Source organism: Peromyscus maniculatus, chromosome 11 (assembly GCF_049852395.1).
Source record: "Peromyscus maniculatus bairdii isolate BWxNUB_F1_BW_parent chromosome 11, HU_Pman_BW_mat_3.1, whole genome shotgun sequence".
Taxonomy (NCBI): domain Eukaryota; kingdom Metazoa; phylum Chordata; class Mammalia; order Rodentia; family Cricetidae; genus Peromyscus; species Peromyscus maniculatus.
The window spans coordinates 98,192,844-98,218,390 of NC_134862.1; the positions used below are offsets into that span (position 1 = coordinate 98,192,844).

At 42.6% G+C, this 25,547-nt stretch overlaps 1 protein-coding gene across 6 annotated transcripts in view; it reads right to left on the bottom strand.

Moving 5' to 3' along the window:
* Positions 1–25,547, bottom strand: part of Kcnk2 (potassium two pore domain channel subfamily K member 2) — a 197,612-nt gene that overhangs the window by 76,464 nt on the left and 95,601 nt on the right. For 5 of the 6 annotated variants that reach the window (XM_076548186.1, XM_076548187.1, XM_076548188.1 and 2 more), the window contains one exon: positions 15,133–15,250. The exons of the other annotated variant lie outside the window; for it this stretch is intronic. In XM_076548186.1, the coding sequence (XP_076404301.1) occupies positions 15,133–15,250 (118 nt within the window). The remainder of the gene's footprint in view (positions 1–15,132; positions 15,251–25,547) is intronic. 6 annotated transcript variants of the gene reach the window in all.

The window sequence follows — 25,547 nt, forward strand, 5'->3', positions numbered from 1 at the left end:
ACATAAGTGTGCCAATGCTCAAGGACAGCCAGTGCCTAACAGCAGTCCTGCCTGAGGACAAAGTGTGGCCTGTGGGAACAGAGTCCACCCATCTGCATCTATCACACACGCATACACACTCACACAAACACACACTCGTGGAGAAGGGGCTGTGTAAGCATATACAAATGTCCACTTTCCCACTTCTTAAAATGTATTAGAAACTTGGAAGTTTCAGTTTCTGGAAATATCCTGGAGAGACAGAGGCTGGGAGGAGCATCAAGACTGCTCTGTCACACCATGTGTCTACACTGTGATCCCTTGCACACTTCTCACTCAGCCCTAAAGTACATGCACAAAAAGGAGAATGTAGACTAGGTGCATTCCAACTCTGATGGTAACACACCCACAATGGGGGAGGCTGCTCAGATTAAATGCTTTACCCTAAATTTATTCTCTTCAAAAGCCAAATCCTGACACCAAAGACTTCAGAAAAAATCAGAGAGAGAGAGAGAGAGAGAGAGAGAGAGAGAGAGAGAGAGAGAGAGAGATATCCCAAAGAATGCACAGAACAATGGCTAGAAAACGCCATTTGCTTGTTTCCACAACCATTTGGAGCCTCTAGGGAAAGAATGTAGGAAGATTTCCCACTCAACATAAGGTAGTAGACTGGCAGATGCATCATTCAGGAACCAACCAACCTATGCTATTCCATCAGCTAGCATGTTCAAACTACAGAAAGTAGATTTGGAGACCCTCATCCTTGTCTGGGTACACAGCTTAGAAACAAACAATCAAAGATAAAAATGGCTGCTACAGAAAATTGGAAAAGAAACATCAAGTGTTGGATTCTATTAAAACCATTTTTCCCTTCAGCATGGCTGGAGGCTGATGCAGAAAGATCATGAGTTCAAAGCCAATAGGAAATTGAGTGTGCAAATGTAAAAATTAAAATTGGCATTTTAGATAATAAAAAGTTAAGAGGGCAGACCAGAAACGGCAGAAATTCTAACCATTGCACAGACACAAAAGGTTTCCCAGAATTATAGGAAAATAAACACGGAAAGAATTTTAAGAAGCAAATGAGAGAACAGAGACTAGAAAAGAAACATAAAAATTGCCAATGGCACGGCGTGTAGAAAATCAAAATCAGAACAGAATCAACGAAGCCACAATTAAGATTTTTTTTCCTAAAAAATAACTAAATAAATGAAGCAAGTGAAAGATTAAAAGGAAATCTGTAAAGCAGAATATGAAAAGGCAAATTTTCAGAAAACTTCAGGGCTGGGGAGATGGTTGTCTCAGCAAGGGGCTTGTCTTAAAGTAGGGAGATGCGAGTTAACCCCCAGGAACAATGTAAAACCTGGGTGTGGTTGTCTACACCTACAATCCCATCGCTGGGTAGGCAGAAACAAGAGGATCCCTGGGGCTTGCTGGTCAGCCTGCATGCATGTACATGTATGGACATGCATGCCCACAAGTGTGCCTATACACACACACACACACACACACACACACACACACACACACACACACACACACCACAACTTAATCTACATATAAGAAAAGAAACTAGACATAAAAACCAAATAATCCAATTTAAAAATGGGGTACTGATCTAAACAGAATTTTCAACAGAAGAATCTCAAATGGCTGAGTAGCACCTAAAGAAATGTTCAATATTCTTAGCCATCAGGGAAATACACATTAAAGTGACTCTGAGATTCCCTCTTACCTTGTCAGATTCAGCCTTGTCAGAATGGCTAAGATCAAAACCACAAGTGACAGTTCATGCTGGTGAGAATGTAGAGCAAGGAACACTCCTCCATTACTGGTGGGAGTGCAAACTTGTACAGCCACTTTGGAAATCAATATGGTGGCTTCTCAGAAAATCAACAATTTACCTACCTCAAGACACAGCTATACCACTCCTGGGCATATACCCAAAGGAGGCTCCATTCTACCACAAGAACACTTGCTTCACTATGTTCATAGAAGCTTTATTCATAATAACCAGAAACGGGAAACAATCTAGAGGTCCCTCAACAGAAGAATGGATAAAGAAAATGTGCTACATTTATACAATGGAGTATTACTCAGCTATTAAAAAAATTAATAACATCATGAAATTTGCAGGCGAATGGATGGAACTAGAAAAAAATCATACTGAGTGAGGCAACCCAGACACAGAAAGACAAACATGGTATGTACTCAATTATAAATAGATATTAGCTGTAAAATAAATGATAATCACACTACAATCCACAGACCCAGAGAAGCTAAGTAACAAGGAGGTCTCAAGTGGAATGCAGGGGGTAGTAATGAATCTCCCTGGGAAGGAGAAATAGAATAAATATCACGGATGGACTGGGGGCAGATGGGAACAGGAGGGATCAGGTTGGGGGAGGATGGAGGGAGAAAGTACTGGGAAAGACAACTGGGATAGGGGGGGCGGGTATTTGGGGGATGAGCTAGAAACCTAGTGCAATGGAAACTCCCAGGAATTCACAAGAGTGATCCTAGCTAAGACTCCTAGTAATGGGGGATATAGAGCCTGAACAGGCCATCTCCTGTAACCAGGCAAGCCTTCCAGTGCAGGGATTGGGACACCAAACCTGCCACAAAACCTTTACTCCACAATTTGTCCTGCCTGCAGGATGTGCTTGGGTAAAGGTGGTGCAGGAATTGTGGGAATGATCAACCAATGACTGGTCCAGCCTGAGACCCATGCCATGAGACGGAGCCCACCCCTGACAGGAACTGGAGCACCAGGACCCAGAGGCTGTATAGCCCGGAGAGAGACAGGATAGAATCAAATACAACTGAATAAAAAAAAAGTCATTGAAATGATTCCTAATGATATTCACTGTACTCTAGACAGGAGCCTAGCATAACCGTTATCAGAGAGGCTTCTTCCAACAACTGACAGTAACAGGTGCAGATGCCTAGAGCCAAACATGAGGTAGAAGAGAGGGAGGAATGATTAGAGGAGCCAAGGAGTCAAGGACACTACAAGACAACGATCCACAGAATCAACTCATGGGAGCTCATAGGTGCTGTGGGACGGTCTGTATGTCAAATTGCTCTGATTGGCCAATAAATAAAACACTGGCTGGCCAGTGGCCAGGCAGGAAGTAGGTGGGACAAGGAGAGAGGAGAATTCTGGGAAGTGGAAGGCTGACGCAGAGAGACACTGCAGCCGCCACCATGACCAGCAGCATGTGAAGATGCCGGTAAGCCACCAGCCACGTGGCAAGGTATAGATTTATGGAAATGGATTAATTTAAGCTATAAGAACAGTTAGCAAGAAGCCTGCCACGGCCATACAGTTTGTAAGCAATATAAGTCTCTGTGTTTACTTGGTTGGGTCTGAGCGGCTGTGGGACTGGCGGGTGACAAAGATTTGTCCTGACTGTGGGCCAGGCAGGAAAACTCAAGCTACACATAGGGGCTCACAGAGACTGAACCAGCAATCTGGGAGCCTTCATGGGTCTGACCTTGGATCTCTGCACATATATTATGGTTGTATAGCCTGGTCTTCTTGTGAGACTCCTAATAGTGGGACCAGAGACTGTCTCTGACTCTTTTGCCTGCTTTGGGGACCCTTTTCTTCCTACTGGGTTCCTTCATCCAGTCTTAATACAAGGAGAGTCGCCTAGTCTTACTGAAACTTGATATGACATGTTTGTTTGATATCTCTGGGAGGCCTGCCCTTTTCTGAAGGGAAACAGAGAAGGAGTGGATGGGGCAGGGAAATGGGAGGGAGGGACGGGGAGTGGACAAGGGGAAACTACCATAGGGATAAATATATGAGAGAAGAATAAATTTAAAAATTCAAAAAAAAAAGTGTGGCTTTTTGTATCTTGGAAACTCACATTGAAAAAATCAAGTCATTGTTTTATTTTCTAATTGAAAGACTACTAGTCATTCTAGGACAGATATGTCAACCAGATCAAGTTTACACAACATCCCTAAAGACGGTGTAGGGCTATATTCATTACTTGTCCCACATCTTTGACCTAAAAAGAAGCAATTTAAAGGAAGAAGAGTGTGTCCTGGCTTACGGTTTAAAGGGACACACTGCATCATGGCGGGGAACCAGAGCAGCAGGAGAAGGAGGCTGTGCAGCAGAAGACAGCTGCTGATCTCACTGCAGCTTCCTTCAGGAAGCAGAGAGCAAACAGGAAGTGGGTACCAGCTACTAAGCCTTGTTCTCAGTCAGGCACTCCCTCCAACAAGGCCCTACCTCCACAACCTTCTCCAACACCACCACCAGCCTGGAACCAACTGCCCAACCACATTAGTCTCCAGGGGGCACTTCATATTCAAAGGACAAAGCCATCATATGACACATCAATAAGTCAACAGTTATGGAGTGACGGTAACTATGGCAGGCCAACACAGGGAAATGTTCATGCATTTGTAAACACAAAGAATTTCATTTAAAGTGAGTACACCATTCATTTCTCACTATTTTCCCAGAGCTGTCACACAAATGACCCCCCTCTCTGTACTGACAGAGGCAAGCATTTATCTTAGCTGCCTTGATTTATGCTTCTTAGCATTTCTGTGAATTTTAAAAAGCAATTAACACGGCCCATTTTCAAACCTTCACAAACATTTATGAAAGTCAACTAACGGACACTGTAAAAAGACAACATGTGATTTATGATCATCGGGCCCAGGAGACTTTCCCGTTCTATAACTTAACACCTTTTCATACCAATCTTTTTTTTTTTATGATGATAAGCCTACATAACTCCAAAGAAATATATTGGCTTCTTTTTCTGGCAATTAGATTTCATTTTTCCCCTCTCAAATTCCTATTTTATTTTAAACCCAGAATGTCATGGCTTGATATTGGTAGAACTCTGACTTTCTGAAGCATAATGTTGCTAATCATGTTTAAAGAATTCAACTCAGAATCTTGGTGTTGGAGAGACAAAACACCTGACACCATGATGTCACTCAAATGGGCATGTCCAGCCTTTGGACACTGGGTGTTTATCTACTTAAAATATTATGAGATTTCTTTCATGATTTTTTTTAACTCAGTTGCATGGTTCCCTAGTGAAAACTATTTATTTACTTATTAATTTATTCATTATTTTGGGGTTTTTTTTGAAAGGATGGACTTTATTTTTTAAAAAAAATTTAGGACTACAATACAAAGGAAAAGCAGATCACTACACAGGATCTAATGAATACATTTGCCTGTGCATAAAACTTTATCAAAGTCATCATTTTACAAATTCACCCCACCCACCCATGTTTTTGCTATAATGCTCTCAAGGCTACTATACCTTTAATTCAAATTATATTGCATGTTATTCTCTCAAGGCAAGCTTTAAATACCAAATTATTGGCCTCTAAGAATGGCACCTTCCAAAACAGGCAATTTCCACTCAGTCTCTGGTGGCATTATTCTATTTTCTTTTCATTATTTTGGTTTTATTGAGATAGGCCAGCGTGGAACTTGTTATGTACACAATGCATATGACAATCCTGAATGCCCTGGCTTCCTGAGCACTGAGAATAAAGAAATGTGTCATTATGCCAGGCCTACCCTAGTGGAGGATTAATCTTACAAGAAATTATCATAGCGACCGGAGCTGTCACCAAATATTTGGATCTTCTGGGCACACAGTACGTTCTAGAACTTGGCTACACCAGCGTTCTGCCAGTGAAAATAACATTTGTGCACATGTGAAGCCTAGTAGCCAGAATGTAGGGGGACAGCAGAAGGATCTGGAGGTGAAGAACGTGATTTGCAAAGATCTCAAGTGTGGCGAGAAGAGGCCTCCTGCCTACACATCCTGGACCCGCACTGTGAAGCAGCAATGCACTTTTATTGCGAAAAGTCACCAGATTGGCCCTGGAAGTAACTTAGCTAATGTTATCTAATGCAGAAGCACAGACTAGTCTATGAATATGTACAACACATTCTTTGGTTGTTGTTACTTAGAAGCTCACGTTTCCAACTTTTTGTGGAATCAAATAATGTTAAAATACAGATTCATTAAGTTGCCCATCTAAGTTTTCACTTAAAATATTTGCTCTTTATAGGAATGGCTGTATGGAGAGATGGCTCAGCAGTTAAGAGCACTGACTGCTCTTGCAGAAGAACTGCAAGATTCCCAGCATCCACATAGTAGCTCATAACCATCTGTAATTCCAGTTCCAGGGTACCTGCCATCCTCTTCTGGCCTCTATGGGCACTGCATGCACATCATACAAACATACATGCAAGCAAAGCACTCACACACATAAATATTTTTAAACACCCACTCTTTGTATAGTACCTACTTAATTGATTACAACTTATTTCCTGACTTTCACAGCACTGTGAGTTATAACCAATACATGCTGACTTAGGTCTCCATCCATGTAACACTTCTAAAGACCTTTGTATGTTCTTGAACTATAGAGGTGTCAAGAAGAATCTTTGATTCTATTAGATGGACTTTGGCCAGTATGGTGGCTAGTTTTAACTGTCAACTTGACATAGTCTAGGATGACCTTGGAGGAGGGCCTTTGAGAAGGTTTGTGGGGAATTATCTTGATTATAGCCATTAAATTGGGAAAACAAACCCTGAATATAAATGGCACCATTCTATGGACTGGGCCCTGGACAAAATGTAAAGGAGAACTCTGTTGAGCACTAGCAGGTAGACACACATTCTTCACTTAGCTCTTGACTGGATGTGATGTAATGTGGCCAACTGTCTCACCTTCCACCACAGCTCCCCATCATGGATGGACAGGAACCTCTAGGAGCCATCTCTCCCATCCTTTAGGAAGGTGGGAGGAACCAGAAACTAGCATGGCCAATGCATATCTAAGGACGCCACTGTAGAAATCTCTGAAACATGTGGGTGAGGATGGCTCAGGAAGCTTCAGGTGGCTTCCACTTCCACATATGCCTGGAGGATGTGACTCCACACAGGACATGGAGGCTTCCGGCCTCTTCTCAAACAGCTTGCCCTGTGTATATCTGAATGCAGATGTTATCTTTTATACTGCCCTTTATGACAAGCTGAAAAATACAAATTGTTTCCCTGAATTAGTGAGAAGCTCCAGATCAAACTCAAGGTGGGGCCTGAGTTCAGAGCCAACAGTATAGGAGTCTGGACTCCAACGGGGACAATTGTGGGTCTGAGTCCTTCACCTGCAGATTCTGATGCTAACCCAGGTAGATGGCATCAGAACTAGACTGAATTGGTATCTGCTGGAGATTGCTTAGTATGGGGGAGTAGTGAATGTGTGGTGTCGGAGTAAGAGCTCAGGGGAGAGAGTTTTTTGGTTTGTTATTTTCCTTTATACCCTTCTGTCCTTTGCTCTACATAGCTGCTAGCCTTTGGCAATTTCTCTCTCTCTCTCTCTCTCTCTCTCTCTCTCTCTCTCTCTCTCTCTGTGTGTGTGTGTGTGTGTGTGTGTGTGTACAATGTATGCATGGTGTGCATATTTGATCATGTGGATGCAGAGACATGTACATAGAGGTCAAAGGACAATCTCGGGCTTCAGTTCTTGCCTTCCACAATGTTTGAGACCATGTGGGTCTCTGTTTTTAGTTTTTCATTTGTTGTTTTTTGTTTTTGCTGGGTACACCAGGCTGGGAACTCCCATACCTCTGCCTACCATCCCCCATAGGAGTACTAGAGCTACAGATGATTACTAATGCTGAGTGCAGTTTTTTTTTTTTTTTTTTTTTTTTTTTTGTGGGTTCAAAGGACTTGAACTTGGGTTCTCAGGCACCCATGACAGGCACTTTTACCCACTGAGCCATCTCTGGAGCCCAGCAATTGTTTTTCTTGTTAGCATCTTCAGACAGTGTGATAGATGCATCCACCAACCCTGGACACTCTTGTTTTTTATTTCAAAGGAATATTGGAAGTGAGATTAATATAAGGCTAGGAGGTAAAGTGCATTTCTGATGACCTGAGCTTTCAACTGTTCTCACTGGCAGTATTTCTCCTGACCGTGGTTTAGAACCAAGAGCTCCCCAGAATTCCTTTCTTCCAACAATGAGTCCAAGCTGCTGCACATAAGTCACAATGGTTAAGCATGAGCGTCACCTGGCAGGAGTTCTTCTGTCAACATCAGGCTATGCTTTAAGAATGATGCAACCACGCTAGCTTTCCAAGAGTCAGACTGCGCTATTCTAAAAACTTCAAGAAAAAACAACAAGTAAAAAGATGGGTAGAAGCAAAGGTGTAGCATAATTACCATTTGAAAGTAGAGAAGCCTGACCAGACATTACCCCAGACCTTCCTTATTAAATGAGACACTTGCGAGACCAGTGTTCTAAGTGTCCGGTCCTGCTTTAATCACATTCAGAGCCAAGCCTGGCTATGTGCTCTACAATTTAACCCCAGGACCAACAGCACTGTGGACCAGAGTGAGGGGGGCAGTGATGAGAAGAAACAGGTGAGGTGCTAATTCAGGGCATGAAAACACATTACTTATAACTCGGGGGGGGGGTAATTTTTTCTTTTAATGGCTTATTTATTTTATTTTGTATGTATGAGTGTTTTCCATGAATATGTGTGGACCTGCTGTGTGCATGCCTGGTGCCCACTAAGGCCAGTGTTGGATCCCCTAGAACTGGAGTTAGAGATGGTTGTGAGCCACCATGTTGGTGCTGGGAACTGAACCTTGGTCCTCTGGAAGAGCAGCCAGTGCCTTTAATTGATGAGTCTTCTCTTCAGCCCCTTTCCAGAGCAATTTCAAGTCATAGAAGTCAACTGCCATTTCTTTCCAGAAGATTAAAAGTGCATTACTAAAAACTGTTCAAATTATTACAAAACAAGAGAATATGTTTTTGTTCTGATAAGTAACCTTGACACCCAGTGTAGACCTCAATGAGTGAGGTCGCTCTCTTCCTACTGTGTGCACTGAAACCAGAGCTGGACTAGACCACTCTGCATTCTCCTGTGACTGAAGAAAAAGGCTAATGCTTAGGAAAGCTACCTCCCAGAGGGTTCCAAATCCCTTTTCAAGCGGCATGAGGTACTTGGTGTTCCTCTGCAGGCCTCCTCTTGCCTGCATACATATGCAATGAGGACACAGCATGACTAATTAGCTCATCCACTTAGGAGTCTGCAACACTGGTCACTGGAATCCAGCACAGCTTTGGACTCTGCAAACCTAGCTCTACCCACTGGGTACCTTCTCTGACAGCTGCTGCTGCTGCTGCTTCTCCTTCTTCCTCCTATTCCTCCTCCTCTTCTTTTTCTTGCTTAAATAATACATAAGCTTGAGTGCAGGTTTTGAATATGAAGAACATATGTTAACATCTTGGTATGAGTTTTACTTTCATTAATTTAGTGTAGGGGAAGAGCCACAGAGTCAAAGACACAAAACCATGTCATTTGTACCTCCGAATTTCAGTAGAACAATACTAGAATTTCAGGGTTGTTTTTTTTTTAAATAATCATCCTCTTTAATAAGCTTTTTTAAATATAATGAGTCCAAGTTAAAAGTCACTTTGCAAAATGACTCATCTTTAAGTTGCCTGGAAGAACCTTAACTTTCATTTAAAATGGACCTTCAGGATCCAGCAGGCAGCTCTCTCGGAGGCTGTGAAATGCCACAGATACATGCCTGAGCTCAAAGAGTAAACTAGCACTCACCACTCAGAGCTGCAGGGACCTCATCTCCTGGGAAGGCTTTGTGGCAAATTCTACACCACTGCTTCAGGACCCTTCGTCCCCACATGCACACAAGACTTCTGTCTTCACCACAGGGAACACAGAACGATGGGAATTTTTCCTCAGAGTTACAAGTTTGTATTTGTCCACTCCATGCAGGAGAAGGTAATCAGTCAAAAGCCAGCACAGGGTTTTACAGTTTCCAACACACACTCTCTTTCCAAAACATGTTTTTCCTCCTCCTTTTCTTCTTTTTCTTTCTTTTTGTTTTAAATCTAGGACTGCTTGGTAAAATTACTCCAAACTTTTCTTTCATTTTCTTCTTCTTTTTTTGATCATAATTTTTTTTCTCATCAGGTGTGATGTCTGATGGAATGCAGGTTTGCAGGAAGCCAGGCATCAATATCATAATATCTTTAGCAATTCCAGCCATGTAAAATTGAAGTGTTATTCTAATTAATTGGCTCAAAAATACAGAAACCATACAAACCATAGGACTCAATCTCAACACTCTGATGGTAGAAGTTGAGTGTTCTCTGTGAAAAGAAAGAATGTCTCTAAAAAGGAAAGGTTCTCTGTTCAGACCTAAAGGAATGCCCGGGATGGTAAACTAAAGAGGACCTGGACTCATGTTAGCAGAGGAAGCACTTTCCCGACCGAGTTATCTCCTCAGCTCCACGCCTACTCTTCTGATGACATCTGCCATGTCTCCCCACTGCACAGACATCCTCACCATGACTCCGAGTCCTTCGTGCTTTGGCTCCTGCTAATGTGTGACCTCTGCCCCCATGGCTTCCCCTTGCTATCCCTCCTTCTAGACCTCCAGGGTCTGCTCCACGGCTCATCTGAGTTCCTTGAACGTGCCAGACCCCGTCCCACTCAGGCTCTGCGCTGTGGCTCTGCCCTCTGACTGAACTCATCTTTCCACTTGTCTTACACAGCTGACTTCTTTTCATCCTTCAGGTTTCAGATGGATGTCGCCCCCTCAGAGTTCCTGCGGCAGGCAGCCTCTTTGGGAAAGCCTCCCACTCCCGGCTCTGGTTTCTCTCTATTATTGCACATCATCGTCTTGTTTATTAATGTCCTGATGATTGGTCACCGATCTTTTTGACCCCAAGGCAATGACCAGGAAGTAACATAACTGAGCCAGTACAATTAAAGAATAGACAAAATAAAGAAATAAAAGCCGATGGAGGGGCAGGGGTGGGGATAAAGTACTAAAATGAAGCTTCCTAAAATAACACAGCATTTAAAACCTTGGCTATTTTTTAACTCGGTTTTCTGAATAGGATCAACGAGAGCTCCCGATGAATTACAAGTCTACTGTCTAATACTCTCTTCACTTTCGGCATGATCTTCTCCTCATCTGTTAGTCACCAAGACTGCCGGCCTCCCTCATCTCATTCTGCCAACACCCTGTCTCCGTCTCATCCTCTGAGCTGTTTCCACTTACCCTCTTCTTGAAAGATACATCCCAATGTCACTGTTACCTCTCATTTTACTTTTAAAAAAAATAAATGTTTTATCTTATTTAATAAGTACAAAACCCCTGACTATCAATTTAGATTGAACTGCTTTTTCCCCTACTTCCAGCGGGCAGCATTTCCTGATACCCTCTTACATGAGCCTCTGGTCTACACAAATGTTTACCTGTCCATCTCCAAACCAAGTCAAGTTCATGCTCTGTCTGGATTTTGGCTTGCTCCTACCACAGACTGCCCAGTTTTTCCCTCCAACAGGCAGAAACAGCATGTTTTCTTCAAGACACAGCTCCAGTTCACAGTTCACATCCAACTTGGGTTCATTTGCCTTAAGTTCTGACCCACACTCTCTCCATTCCCACTTCTAACCACATTGCAACCCCAGTTCCATGGCACATTTCATCATGTGACACTTGCAGCTGCTTTTTATATGCAAATGGTGTCTCCACAGTAAGACTGTGTCCTTGCTTCTTGCCCAACAGAGGCAAAAGTGGCAATGATCCAATCCGAGCCACATAGACTGGCACCAAGTCCCAGGAGCCTCAGGATGAGGCTCTCCAACATTAGCAACCATTCCAGATGACCTGCAGGCCCCTGTGGATTTCACCTTCATGTCTTCCCCAGCTCGCTGTGTCTGGAATTCTCTCATCCAAATGAGTTTGCCTTGAAAACTACTAACTCTTTTTTCCACTCTTGGGACAGTCTTGCCTCTAATAACCAGAGGCAATCATCCTTTGCCCCTCTTCCCCACCCACTTACCTTAATCTCTTGTAACATACACCAAGGGCTCCCATTAAATGCTCTTAGCATCTACACATGGTACCCCTGTGTCTGCCTACTGTGTTTATCTGCCTGCCAACCCCCCTGACTCACTGCTGGGCAAGTCAGGGTCAAAGACTTTGACTCTTATATTTATGTCAGCAGGGAAAGAGTGTACACAATCTATTAAATAAATAAATGCACAAACAAGCAAGCTGTTGATGTGATGTGTTGAACAAGCCCAGAATTTAGTATAAAAGCTATCAATTTAGTATCCAGTAACAGCTATAGCTCACGCCACCTATATGCCTACTTGTTTTCAATGTTAAGATTCTTTTAAAAGAGTTTTTAATTTATGTGTACATGAGTATATCTGTGTGATTTTATATACACCACATGTGTGTAGGTGCCTGTGGAGCCCAGAAGGCGGCCATGGATCTCCTGAAACCAGTTACAGGAGTTGTGAGGTGTCCAATCTTTGCTGACCTGCATCCTCTGGCAAGAGAAGCAAGTGTCCTGAGCCACTGAGCCATCTCCCCAGACCCCCCCCCAAATTATTTCTTAAGCACCTACTACTATATCTCAGAAACTGGGAGATTCTGGGGGAAAAAAGCAAAACAGGCAGAGACAGGCACAGGGGCTGTGGCAGTTTTTTTGTTTATTTTCATTGTTGTTTTTGTTGTTGTTTTGATGATTGGGTTGGAAACAAAGTGATGAGCCAGGCCTCTTCAGTGAAAGGGATGTGGAGAGATCCTGGTTGGACCAAATAAGTAGCAGCTAGAAAGGTGAGCAGCCAAGGCTGGGTTTGCTTTAAAATCAGAGCCAGCTCTGTGGGCCAATGCACTAGAAGGAGGGTCTGGGGTGGAGGGAGAATGATCGGAGACTGCAATGGGTGCAGCTGTGGAGCAGAATTTGGGGAAGGTGGTGGAAGGATCTGATTTTAGAAAGGGTGAGTAATTTGGAAGCAATTCCTTAAATTTGAGTCTTAAAGTTTAATACGGCACTGTGTATAATTAACCTTCCCTTGAACACTGTTCCAATGTATAAGCTGCCTAGCTCATGTTCACATCTTAAACTGATAAAGCGAAATAGAAAAGCTGTGGACATCTGCAGCCCACATGGCTCCATGAAGCACCACCGTCACATGACCCTCTACAGAAGATACTGCAGGCTACCTGTCCAAACTCTCAAGTTCGAGTTGCCAAAGGACCAGTGCACTGTGCAGTATGGTACAGGCCACGAAGTGGGGAAACACATCATGGTCACGAGAGCAGTTGCATTAGCAATGCTGACATTCTTCTAATTGCACAGATTCAAAGTCTGTGCCAATCAAATGTCATATGGGCACATTAAAAAAAAATAAAAACAGTGTTTTTGCCCCATTCTAACTCGTAATCTAGTCCAAGGTCAGGGGAAATGGCCTAGCCACAGGAATAAGAAAGGCTTTGGAGTGAAAGATCCCAGAGAGCTGACTCAGAATGACTTGAAGCACCTAAGGCTACAAACTGAGATGGATGAGTTAGAGGTGAGGCTTCCAGGCAGCTCCCTAAGGAGGCCAAATAAGCAGCCACTGCGTTTAATGGCTATGATTTGGGGGTAAAGCTGGTAACAATGGTTTGTTTCTTTTCATGCACTGAAGTATATGTCTGTGAAACTTACTGAATTGGGGGATTCAGAAAAAAATGAGACTGTTCATAAACACACAGTGCACATTAAGGGCATATAATGACTATGTCTCTTGCAAAATAATTTAGTGGCAGTCCCAGGGAGTTGTAATATGAGCTTCAGAGTTATCCTTGGACAGGAACAAACCATTCTCACTCAGTCTGTGAGTCTCTTTTTTCTTCTGCCCTTGCTCACAGACTCTAAGTAGTTTACACAATAAATAGTTATTTCCACAGTAGAAATGGCCAACATGTCTCAGTCTCCAACAGAACCTGTTATTATGGTTAGCAATGAGGGTTGCCATTCTTCCAGATTTTCACAGCCACTACTTTTGACCCCACTGATGGAAATGTCAGCATCAGCATCACTTCTGGACTTCCTGACAAAGGCGAATCAGCATGGAAAGGTGCTTATCTTGGAGGAAAGTGGCCCCCAAGCTGTAACTTCTACAGTGTAACCATGCAGCAGGTACCACCCACCCCAGGCAAAAGAAGGATTTCATGGAAATGTTCATCCACAAACTTTCATGCTGTCTTACCAAGAACTTCAGTATAACATGCTGATTTGAAATTTTCACATGAATTATTATAATTTGCTGATGGCAATAAACAATAAAATTGAAACCTTCACAGTCTCAGACCATCCCATAAACAGAGATCCTGCCCATGGGAGATGAACTCACATGTGTATCATCTCCTCTTGAAATGCATTCATGACTGCGATGAATCCATGTCCTTCTTATTCTCAAAAAATCATGGTTTAAATGTACTTCCTTTAATAAGTCAGAAAGCTAGAATGGCAAAGGTGGCTCTCACTATGGGATATGCACAGAAATCTTCTGGAAAGTTCTGCAGCACTGAAGGTCTGGATACTAGAGAGAGGGCTTTCGTGTGTGTTCACTCGGCTGTCACAAAAGTGCTCAGTGCACATAAGGCAAGCTCAAAAGCAGCATGAATTTCCATTGCAACAACATTTCCAATGTCATGGCAAAAAAGTGAGATTAGCCAAGACATCCAGAGTCCATCCTCCTGTCACAGTTAATGCATTATATGTCTATACTATTGTTAAAATATAACATGTAGACAACAAACCCTGAAGTAATCCTAATACAGGAGCAATCAATATAACAACAGGTAACCAATCAAAAGAAGGTTGAGATTTATAAACTGAGGCAGGTAACATCTAATAAACACATCAAGCTTAAGTCAGATTCAAATTCTGTCCTATTATGCTGAAGACAAGAGGCCATGGGAAAAAACTGCTTATATAAGACAGACAAACAAACAAACAAACAAACAAACAAACCATCATCTCAAACCAATCTTGATCTTGTACAATATATTATCCCTTATCAAATGTCCCCACCATATTGCTCCTGAGTTTTACAGTATATATTTTAAACTTAACTTTACATCCTGAACTGATGGATAGTTTGCTAATTCCTTTAATTCAAACTTTTTAATTTAAAACTCTATGTATTATAATCTAGTTTTCTATCTCAGACTACTTTGACCAACTATATAAAGGAAATTTGAACAGATGAACGTCAGATCACACACCATACCAAAACAGAAAACAGAAAGCGAGTCGTCTCCTACCTATGGTTGTGATAACAGTACCAGCAAAGAAGAAAGAGCTTCCGAGGTCCCAGTGACTAACTTGATTGGAGCTGTTTCCTAAGGGGATAATCCCTGCATTTATTGCTGCCACTATTTGCTGCAAGTTTAAAAAGAAACTTATCAGTACATGTCAATCATACAGCGGCATCAAACATCTCAACTCCCACCCCAGGTAATGACAAATTACACAAAAGGGATCAACTAGAAGTCGTTGGTTTTTCTATTTAAAAAGTGTTAAAGGATTGAAACTTTATTCTGAAAAATGTAGTATCACTTAAATCATGAAAATTTTACATTTTATAGCAAATGGATTGACATGGAGCGTCTAATAGTGGACATTTATAGCATCTCCACTGGTATGTTCAGTAACATTTGAATCAACACCTAAGTATATCAGTGTTCTCTAGTAAGCAACACGGATTGGTTATATATTTAAATATCAGATTGCAGACTACATTTATATAATGCATAAGCCTTCATTAACATGTTCATGATTTCAGATGTGTATGGTCATACCCAAGACTGGGATGTCTACAAGAGCTAAAAGTCTATTTCCAAATATCTAATGAGACACCGAGGTAAGAACAAGAAGACCATGTGACCTGTGAGTAAGTTATGTCCATCTGGTTAGCTCTAGATGCCTTGAATTTCTGCAGATTCTAGTAAACTCTTCAAGGAGAATCACCCATGGCCATCATAAGCAGTGCTCATGGGGACCATGGGATCTGAATGCTCCTTGTGTATGCCCCACAAGAGGTAGACTGGAAGACAACAAGACAATCGCCTCTGGAAGTGTAAATGATGGATGTGGATTACACCAGAAGACAATGTGTAGTTGAAGAGAAGCACTACAATGGCCAGATCACATGTTTCTGCTGCACTTAGAGAATTTTCAGACTTTAGAATTTGGAAGAGTATCATTTGATAGGTGAGGAAAAGGTCAAGACAGCAGGGCTTGTTTACAGTGGCATCGTGGTTACCAGCAAAGGGAGAATGAAGCATGCTCCAGAAATGTGAGGGCACTCGTTCCCCTGGCCACTGGCTGATGGAGAGAGCAAGCAACCAAGACTGCAAGTAGATTTGAAATCTCATTCCACAGCGGCTCACAATGGCAGCCAATCTATAGACTAAAATGACAATACTTGTGTGCAGTCAACCGAAGCATAGTTATTCTTTATTGTACAGGGCATGTTCATTGTAAAAAACAAAATTAAGGAAGTAAGGAAAGATGATAAAAAGATAAAAAAAATATTTACCATTCCAGAGCATAGACACAATTACTGTTAACGCAGTAAGGTGAATACTCCTGATAGCCTTTTTCATTATATTTTCTTTGAGATAGGATCTTGCTATGTAGCCCAGGCTGGTCTTACACTTTCAGTCTTTCTGTCTCAGCCTCCCAACCTGTTGTCATTACAGACATGTACCACCACATCTGGTTCAATATGTTTTTTTTTTTTTTTTTGGTTTTTCGAGACAAGGTTTCTCTGTGTAGCTTTGCGCCTTTCCTGGAACTCGCTTTGGAGACCAGGCTGGCCTCGAACTCACAGAGATCCGCCTGGCTCTGCCTCCCGAGTGCTGGGATTAAAGGCGTGCGCCACCACCGCCCGGCCAGAATAGATTTTTTTTTTTTTTTTTTTTTTTTTGGTTTTTCGAGACAGGGTTTCTCTGTGTAGCTTTGCACCTTTCCTGGGACTCACTTGGTAGCCCAGGCTGGCCTCGAACTCACAGAGATCCGCCTGGCTCTGCCTCCCGAGTGCTGGGATTAAAGGCGTGCGCCACCACCGCCCGGCTTGGTTCAATATGTTTTATATAGTTAGATTCATAAACTATGTTAAATATTGAATTATCCATTCTTATTTAATTATAACTTGCTAATGACCAAGGAAGAACTATGTATTGATTAATGCTAACTTTTAATAACTTATTTAATAGTGTCCTGACTAGTAATATTATTCTACTTGTTTCTATTTGCTATTCACACACTTAGCATATACACATCATTTATGTGCTATTATAAAATGCACTGTATTATAAAATACTCTTTCGTAAATATATTTGTGTATAAATATCCCCCTGTTTCTTAACATTTCCTTGGAGACATTGCTAGAAATCAATTAGCCACATTAAAGACTATTAATATATTATAATGCTGGATGGGAAAATAGACATTATCTACCCAGAGAACTCTGTTTACAACTGTCTCCCAACAATAGACAAAGGCTTAGCAATCATTCTAATACTAATAACACTTTATCTTCACTGGACTGATAACAAATGTTTAGATTATATATTCTTTATTGTAAGTAATATTGGATACTAGTATTTTATATTACATTTCATGAATGAACAAATGTTCACATGCAAACATGTGCCCAGCATGCAATGAAGCTGGTTCTGAAAAAGTTAACTCTGCTTGTTTGACTCTGCGTTCTTAGTTCCAGACAATGAAGGTTTCCCTTCACTGTCCATCTTTTGAAATGCACTCTGTTGAGCCTGGTGGAGCAGGCCTATAATCCTGGCTATTCCAAGGGCTAAACCAGGAGGGTTGTGGAATTCAAGGCTTGCCTGAGCTACAGAGTGAGTTCAAAGCCAGCCTGGGTAAATTAGCAAGACATGGTCTCAAAACTAAAAGAAAGAAGGCAGAGAAGGAGGGCAGGGAGGGAGGGAGGGAGACAGACTAGGGCTGTAGCCTGGTAATAGAGCACTTACGAGGCATACACTAAGCCTGGGTTGTAGCCCCAGCAGCAATCACAGGCAAAATTAAAAATGAAAATCATGCTCTGTATAGTTCCATGCAAATTTTGTTTCCACAGATCAGCATACTTTAAATGCTAGCCAGGCATGGGGATGCACATCTGTAACTCCAAGCAGAAGCAGGAGGGTTGTGAACTCAAGGCTAGGCTAGAAAGGCCTCTGTGCATAGTCGCTCATGCTGCTGTATGCCCCCCCTCTCTTCCTCCCTCCCTCCCTCCCTCTCCCCTCTCCCTCTCTTTTGTACAGACTCTCAGCACACACAAACCAAACATTCGCACATTTAAATACATGAAATCTATGAAAAGGAAAATGAACAGCCCCATAGCAGTATAGACTTCCTACCAAGGCCACGGCTGAAATCGTTACTTCATCCCAGGCAACACAGCTGGGATGTTGGTCCAATGCCATACAGACCTATATGACTACTTTTAAAGAATTCACTTTTTTTACTTTTAAAGAATTCACTTTTTTTCTGTTTTAAATTAAAATTTATTTACCAATGTTGAATACACAAAACTATATTTCTCATCTTTTGAGGTTTCAGTGCTTGGAAGTTTTAGTCTTAGAACCATTTTACAGCCTCACCACTTACTGAAGAAATCTATGTTTTTATTTTGTATGTTTAAATTATAAATATTGCTGTTTACTGCAATGTGTAGTGAGAAGCAAGACAGCTTTATGATTTTATAAATATTGTTAATACATGGCCTAATAAAAGACAGTTGTATCCTAATACACACTTTTGTGGTCAATCTGTTGGGGCAGCCCATCCCATAATCTCCAGGAAACTGGAGTGTACACGAATAAAGCAGAATGTAAAAGACAAAAGAACCTTCATGATACTGAGAAAACTGCTTTGGGGACTGGGGAGATGGCCCAGCAGTTAAGAGCATGTAAGTCTCTTGCAGAGGACCTGGGTTTGGTTTGAGCCACATAAGGCGGTTGGCTCACAACTTCCTGTAACTCCTGTCCAGGGGATCCGACTCCCCCTTCTGGCCTCCTCAGATACCTATATTCACATACACACACCTACACAAGACATATAATCAAATAAATCCTTAAAAAATTAACAAGAAGCTTCTAGGGACCAAGTTGGAGGACCATTGCTTGAACTCATTATTTGTGTTTGTTCAAATTTGTTTTCTATCTGGGGAAAAGCTTGCTTCTATATTATGGCCTTTTAGCTCATGTTTTTCAATAACTATGCTTTATTGCTTTTCATCTTTTCATCAGAATTCCCACAGCAAAGTTGAATAAGAACAATGAAAGCAGTGTTTTTGTCACCTAAAATTCTCAGCAAATAGAGTATTATATCATTAAATGTATTGAATATTGGTAAGCAAATTTCATTTAAATACTTTATGAGAGCAGGTTAAAAAACTTAAATAAAACTTTAAAGAATATATATATATATTGGTAAACAAGGCTGGAGAGATGACCCATGGTTATGATGAGTATATGCTACTCTTCCCAAAGATACTGGTTCAGTTCCCAGCACCCAGGTCCAGTGGCTCCCAACTGCCTGTAACTCCAGTTCCAGGCCATCTGATGCCCTCTTCTGGACTTCACAGGCACCTGCACTCATATATGCACACACCCAAAAAGTAAAAATGAGAGAAAATTTTTTGTTAATAAATCTTAATAACAGACATAAAGCTCCTGCTAATCAAGTCAATTAATGGCACAAATGTGCCTGTCCCAGGACATTTCAGGCATTTCTCTTGGCCGCTACAAATGGGGTGGAACATAGGTGACCATGCTCTGCACCAACCCTGGGAGTCGTTTTCAGAATCTGAACCCATGGTGGCAACTGGCACTTGTCACGGATCCTCCTCTGGGGATACCATTTCCTCCTCAGCTGAGCTAAACAGGTCTTTGAAAATGTTTCAGATAGGAATAACAACAGAAGGTATGTATAGGTAAAGAGATGTGAGTCTAATTAAACACAAATCAAACAGAAAGTTTTTACTTCCTATGCCCTTGATTCTAGTGAATTCATAGGCCACATGGCTTCAAAACACCAAGACACTAAATTGAAGAGATGGTTCAGCGGTTAAGGGCACTGGCTGCTCTTCTAGAGGACCTGATTTCAATTCCCAGCACCCACATGATGTCTCACAACAATCTGTAATTCCAGCCCCAGTGTACCCAATGCCCTCTTCTGGCCTCCCCCAGCACTGGCACACATGTGGTACACAGATAAACATGAAAACAAAATACCCAAACACATAAAATACAATAATTTTTAAAACATCAAAGCATCATAGATATGAACAGATTGTTGCTGTTACTGTTTTGTGACAGGGTCTCTTTAGCCCAGAGGGCATTCCCTACGTAGCCGAGACTGGCCTTGAACCTTTGATTCTCCCACCTCACCCACCCCCACCCCACCCCCAAGTTCTGGGATTATATATAGTACAGTGGTGTTTCAGGATGACCCAGCTCCTGGCAGGTTACTCGGGAGGGAACAGCTTCACTGTTATTTACCATGGGGGCCACACTGATTCCTGAGCTCACAGCACTGTAGGCATAGGCACAGGAACTGTGTGCCCCCACCCTCACCTCCCCCCAAAAAACCACTTCCACTGAGAACTCAGGAAAGAAGATTTAAAAAGAATACAGCTGCGGCCAAGTTATATTTTTTATATTTTATAGACATTTCTTCAACACGTCCTTTTATTCAGAGAACAAGTGTCAGTTTGTCATGCAAATCCACGAGGAAGCATCAGCCACGTAAACACACACAAGACAAGAGTGGTGAGGAAGGCCATTCTACTTTAGACTTCACCAGGAGACCATGGCAAGCCAATCCCTGCAGTGGTTGATTGAGCAGAGGCTTTGGAGCCCACCCTATCATTTCATCTTGTTCTGTTCGGCGCCTATGATGAGGTGAAATGTCAGTCTGACTCTTGGAGGAAGTCCACAGTTCAAAGGCAGAGCTACAGCCAGCAGCAGAGTACCTAGCCGTGTGTGTGTGTGTGTGTGTGTGTGTGTGTGTGTGTGTGTGTGTAGACTGTAACTAGGCACCTCGGGGCTGTGATCTGAAGTAGAGGCTCATGAGCAAACTAAGAACCCAGCAGATGAGTTTGCCAGCAAGACTTCCCCACAGTCTGTAAACGTACTCTACATGAGGGCTACAAGCCTCTTGACCAACAGCCCCAGGAGGCTGGTGCCCTCTCCTAGGCACCAATGCAAATCTCTGGGCCTGTGACTGCATTCTCAACTTAGGTCAAAAGGTCCTCAATAAATACCTTCAGAAGAGCTCTCTAGTTGTGCATGTCTGTGGCTAAAGTGATAGGTTTGCTTGATGGATGACAAAAATTCCCTTTCCAGGTGCTGGAGTGATGGCTCAGTAGTTAAAGAGCTTGTGGAGCGAACATAAGAAGAACAGGAGTTTGGATCCCAGCACTCACATAGACAGCTAGGCATGGCAGCAGACTCCCTTAACCTCAGATCTGGGGAGACAGAAAGATCCCAGGGACTCACTGCCCAGCTGTTTTTGCTGAATCAGTGAACTCCAGATTCACTGAGAGACCCTGTTGCAAAACACAAGATGAACAGTGATCAAGGCAAGATGCCAATGTTCACCTCTAGTCTCCACATGCATACACACACACACACACACACACACACACACACACACACACACACACACACGTGTGTGCATACATTCACACATGTGTACACACAAATGAACATATAAGATAAAAACTCTCACTTTTCCACTAAGTCACAGGGAACAAATGATATTACATGGGTAGTTCATAAGTGGGCTGAACTGTAAGACGAACTGCTAAACGGTCTTATTAATAAAAAACCCGGAGCCAGATACTGGGGTGAAAACCAAGAGATCTGAGGAATAGGACAAGCCACAGCCAACCTCACCTTACCGAATCCTCATCCTCCAAAGAGACCTACTTCCTGTATACCCACACCTATTTGCCTTTCTGTCCCTGCAATCTCACTTCCTCTCTCCATCCAGCTACATCACTTCCTGTCTGTCTGTATACACCTCGGAGACCTCCATGGTTACTGCTGGGATTAAAGGCGTGTGTCACCATGCCTGGCTCAGTTCCCCAGTGTGGCCTTGAACTCACAGAGATCTGGGTGGATCTCTGCCTCCTGAATGCTAGGATCAAAGGCATGTACTACCATTGCCTGACTTCTATGTTTAATATAGTGGCTGGCTTTTTCCTCTGATCTTCAGATAAGCTTTACTGAGATGCACAAGAAAATATCACCACATTGAACTGTCTGGATTAAGATGAAGAGAATATCACATCATGCATATCTACCCTAAAATAATTCTGTGCAATGTTAATTAAGAACAGGCTTCCAAGTTTAAGTCCCACAAACAAAACAATAATAATCACCATGAATTTATACTTACATTTGCTATTCAGTTCACAGACAGAATGGGCACCAAAGAGGCTAGGGATGTGGGTCAGCTGGCAGAGCAACTGCCTATCATGCATGAAGCTCAGGATTCCATCCCTGACACCTCATGAATGGAGTGTGAGGACTGGGGTATAGTGGTGTGCACCTGTTATCACAACACTCAGGAGGTAGAGGCAAGAGGATCAGAAGTTCAAGGCCAACCTCAACTAGCTGCTATACATGAGATTAACTAAACAAAACAAAGAAAAAGAAGAAAACCAAGTGTATTCCATGAAGATGAAGTAGAGCATTTCACTTAGTTTAAGAAATGACAAGGGCCATAGAGGCAATGACAGGAAAGCTGGGTCTCTGGGCCAATGCCAGCTTTAGAATCAACGTGCCTGAGTTAGACCATGATGTATTCACTCTTGAGCTGTGAAAAATTAATGGGCAATGCCATCTGCCATATCAGAACTCTACCTGGCTTTGGCATCAGACATTGCTGAGAGACACATCTCTGCTCTGTGCCCACAGGTTGACACATCCTTAGAATCCGGGGGTGGGGGGGTGGGGGGGTGGAGGAGGACCAGAAGTCAGAAGTGTGTTTCCCCTAGGGCAATGGCAAGCAGAGACTTCCACGTCACGAGTTCCTCAAGTGGCTATTCTTTGAAAAGACCGGAAGAATGTATTGCCTTTAAATTGGTCTTACTATAAATTTAAAAGTGAAAGTGCTCCCCAAATCTGGTTATACTTTGCCTGTGTTGTAGGTGTGCTCCACTATGCTTACACATGCTAGGTCAGAGAAGGGCCTGGGGGTCCTGCTCCATCATTATTCGCCTCTTTCTCTTGAGATGGGGCCTCTCACTGAACCTGGAGCTCACCACTGTTTGGCTAGACCCAGTGATCCTCCCATCTCTGGCCCAAACAGCTCTGGGGTTTCAGGCTGCATAGCTGGACTCAGCTTTTATATGAGTACTGGGGATCCAAACTCAAGTCCACATGCTCGCTCAACAAGTGTTCTTATCCACTGGAGCCATTTCCCCAATTTCCCTTCCCTTGCAACACACAGGTGCTCATGTCCTAAATACAGAAAGTCCTGAATGCTTTCTACAAATTCCTCCTGTAAGCATCATAACTAGTATTTCACTTAAATAGAACAACACCTAAAATCTTAAAAGCAGGCCTGTATTAATATTTTACACATTTTAAAAGACTTTTTTTTAAAGTTTTATTTATGTATATGTGTGCTTGTGTAAGTCTATGTAGGCCATTTGTGTGCTGGTGCCCACAGAGGCCAGAAGAAAGTGTTGGATCTCCTGGAATTGGAATCACAGGAAGTTGTGAGCCACCAATGTGGGTGCTGAGAACCCAGGTCCTCTGCAAGAGCTGTAAGCACAGCTAACCACTGAGCCATCTCTCCAATCCCGATTTGGGCCTCTTTAATGAAAAAGTCTGTACCCTCGTTGTTTGTTAGTAAGATGGTAACTATTTCTTAGGTTGCCTCAATGATGCACAGAAAATAGGTTCAACAGAAACATCTCTTAACTGAGAATTCAGGAACAGTCTCTTTGCTCCTTTTTAAAAAGGATAGTATTTCTAATAAATTGCTAACAATGGTAAAGTCATTTATACTGGCAAGTGCATGGTTATACATTTCCTTGAACACAAGCATTCTGCTGCCAGATTTCTGTGATGCATGATGATAGGCTTTTATCTGCAGCCAGCTGCTCTTAGGGAAACCATTTCTACCTTAGAGGTTAAAAAAAGGAATCAAGTTACACACTTAGAGTTCCACATCTGACCACTGCAGCCACATGAGCAAGGCTACGTTGCAAACCTTGAAGGAAACCAAAATAACGACACCTGCACTGCCATGACTTAGCGAGAAGGTAACAGTGGGTGCCACTGTGATTTTGTTGTTGTTGCAGCATAAAAATAATCACAACTCCTCAGCGCCACACAGTCACATGGAGACGCTACAGTCAGAGGCTGGTTAAGCACCGAGTCCTTCACCTCCGGCTACAAGCCAACATGACGACAGCCTGATTCTAGATGATTTTGAAGTTTTTCATTAAAGAAGTTATTTCATACAACATTTATCTATCATATTCTTTCTCTTTTTCCGACTCCCCTCAGATCTTCCCCGACTCCCTATCCACTCAACTTCATGGTTTTTTTTTCCTCCCTTAAAAAAGGAAAAGAAAAACAAATGAACAAAACAAAAAACCCCAATAAGACAAAAAGAAAATAACAAGACAAGATGAAACAAAAACCACACAAAAAGCAACAGAGCAACATGGAGTCTGTTTGTATTGGCGGCTATCACTGGGCATGGGGCCTGCCTTGGAGAGTGATTTATGCACCCAGTGACACTCCATTGGAGAAAGTGGTTTTCTCTCTCCCAGAAGGTATCAATTGCAAATAACTTCTTGATTAGGGGTGTGGCTTCATGTCTCCTCTTCTGCCTTCCCCATGCTGGCACTGTGTCTGTTTTGAACCTGTGAAGGCCTTGTGCATGATGTCACAGTGTGAGTTCTGGTGTGCCTGGAAGACACTATTTCCTTGGCGTCATCCTCCACCCCTGGCTCTTCCCCTATTTCTGCCTCCTCTTCCTCAAAGACCTCTGAGCCTTGAGGGGAGGTTGGTAAAGCCATCCCACTTAGGGTTGAGTGCTCCCAAGTCTCTAACCTCTGCACACTGTCCAGTTGCCGGTCTCTGTGTCAGTTACTATTATCAGAAAGGGGATGACTTTGAAAGGCCCAGCAACACAAGAGAACATCTCAAGATGGGCCTTGCTCTTGCAGGCTTGGACTCCCATAGCTCTGGTGGGCCCTGGGAAACCCTGAATGGCGCGTCTGAATCAGTGAAGAATTGCTTCATTGGATTATCCACTTCCTAAATTTGCTAAATGGACTTGTCTAGAATGTTATTTATAGATCGCAGTGAAGGAGAAAGTGCCTCCTCCAATGTCAGTGGCAATCTCCATCACAGCAGCTACTTCTCTGGCCATTACACACAGATCAGTGAGATTCCTCCAGTGGGCAGCAGTAGATGGCTTTATGTCACTTTACAGAACTGAGATGGAACAGAAAGGTGGGGGAAACTACGGAGACAGGAATGGAAGGGAGCCCCTCACCCCTTGACAGATGAGCAGCAAGAACTCCAGAGCAGTCAACAAGGCTCAAAGCCCTTCTCCCTTCCCAGATTAAAACCTGCAATCTCTAGGACTCTCACCGGAATCCCCCGTGCATCCCTAGTGG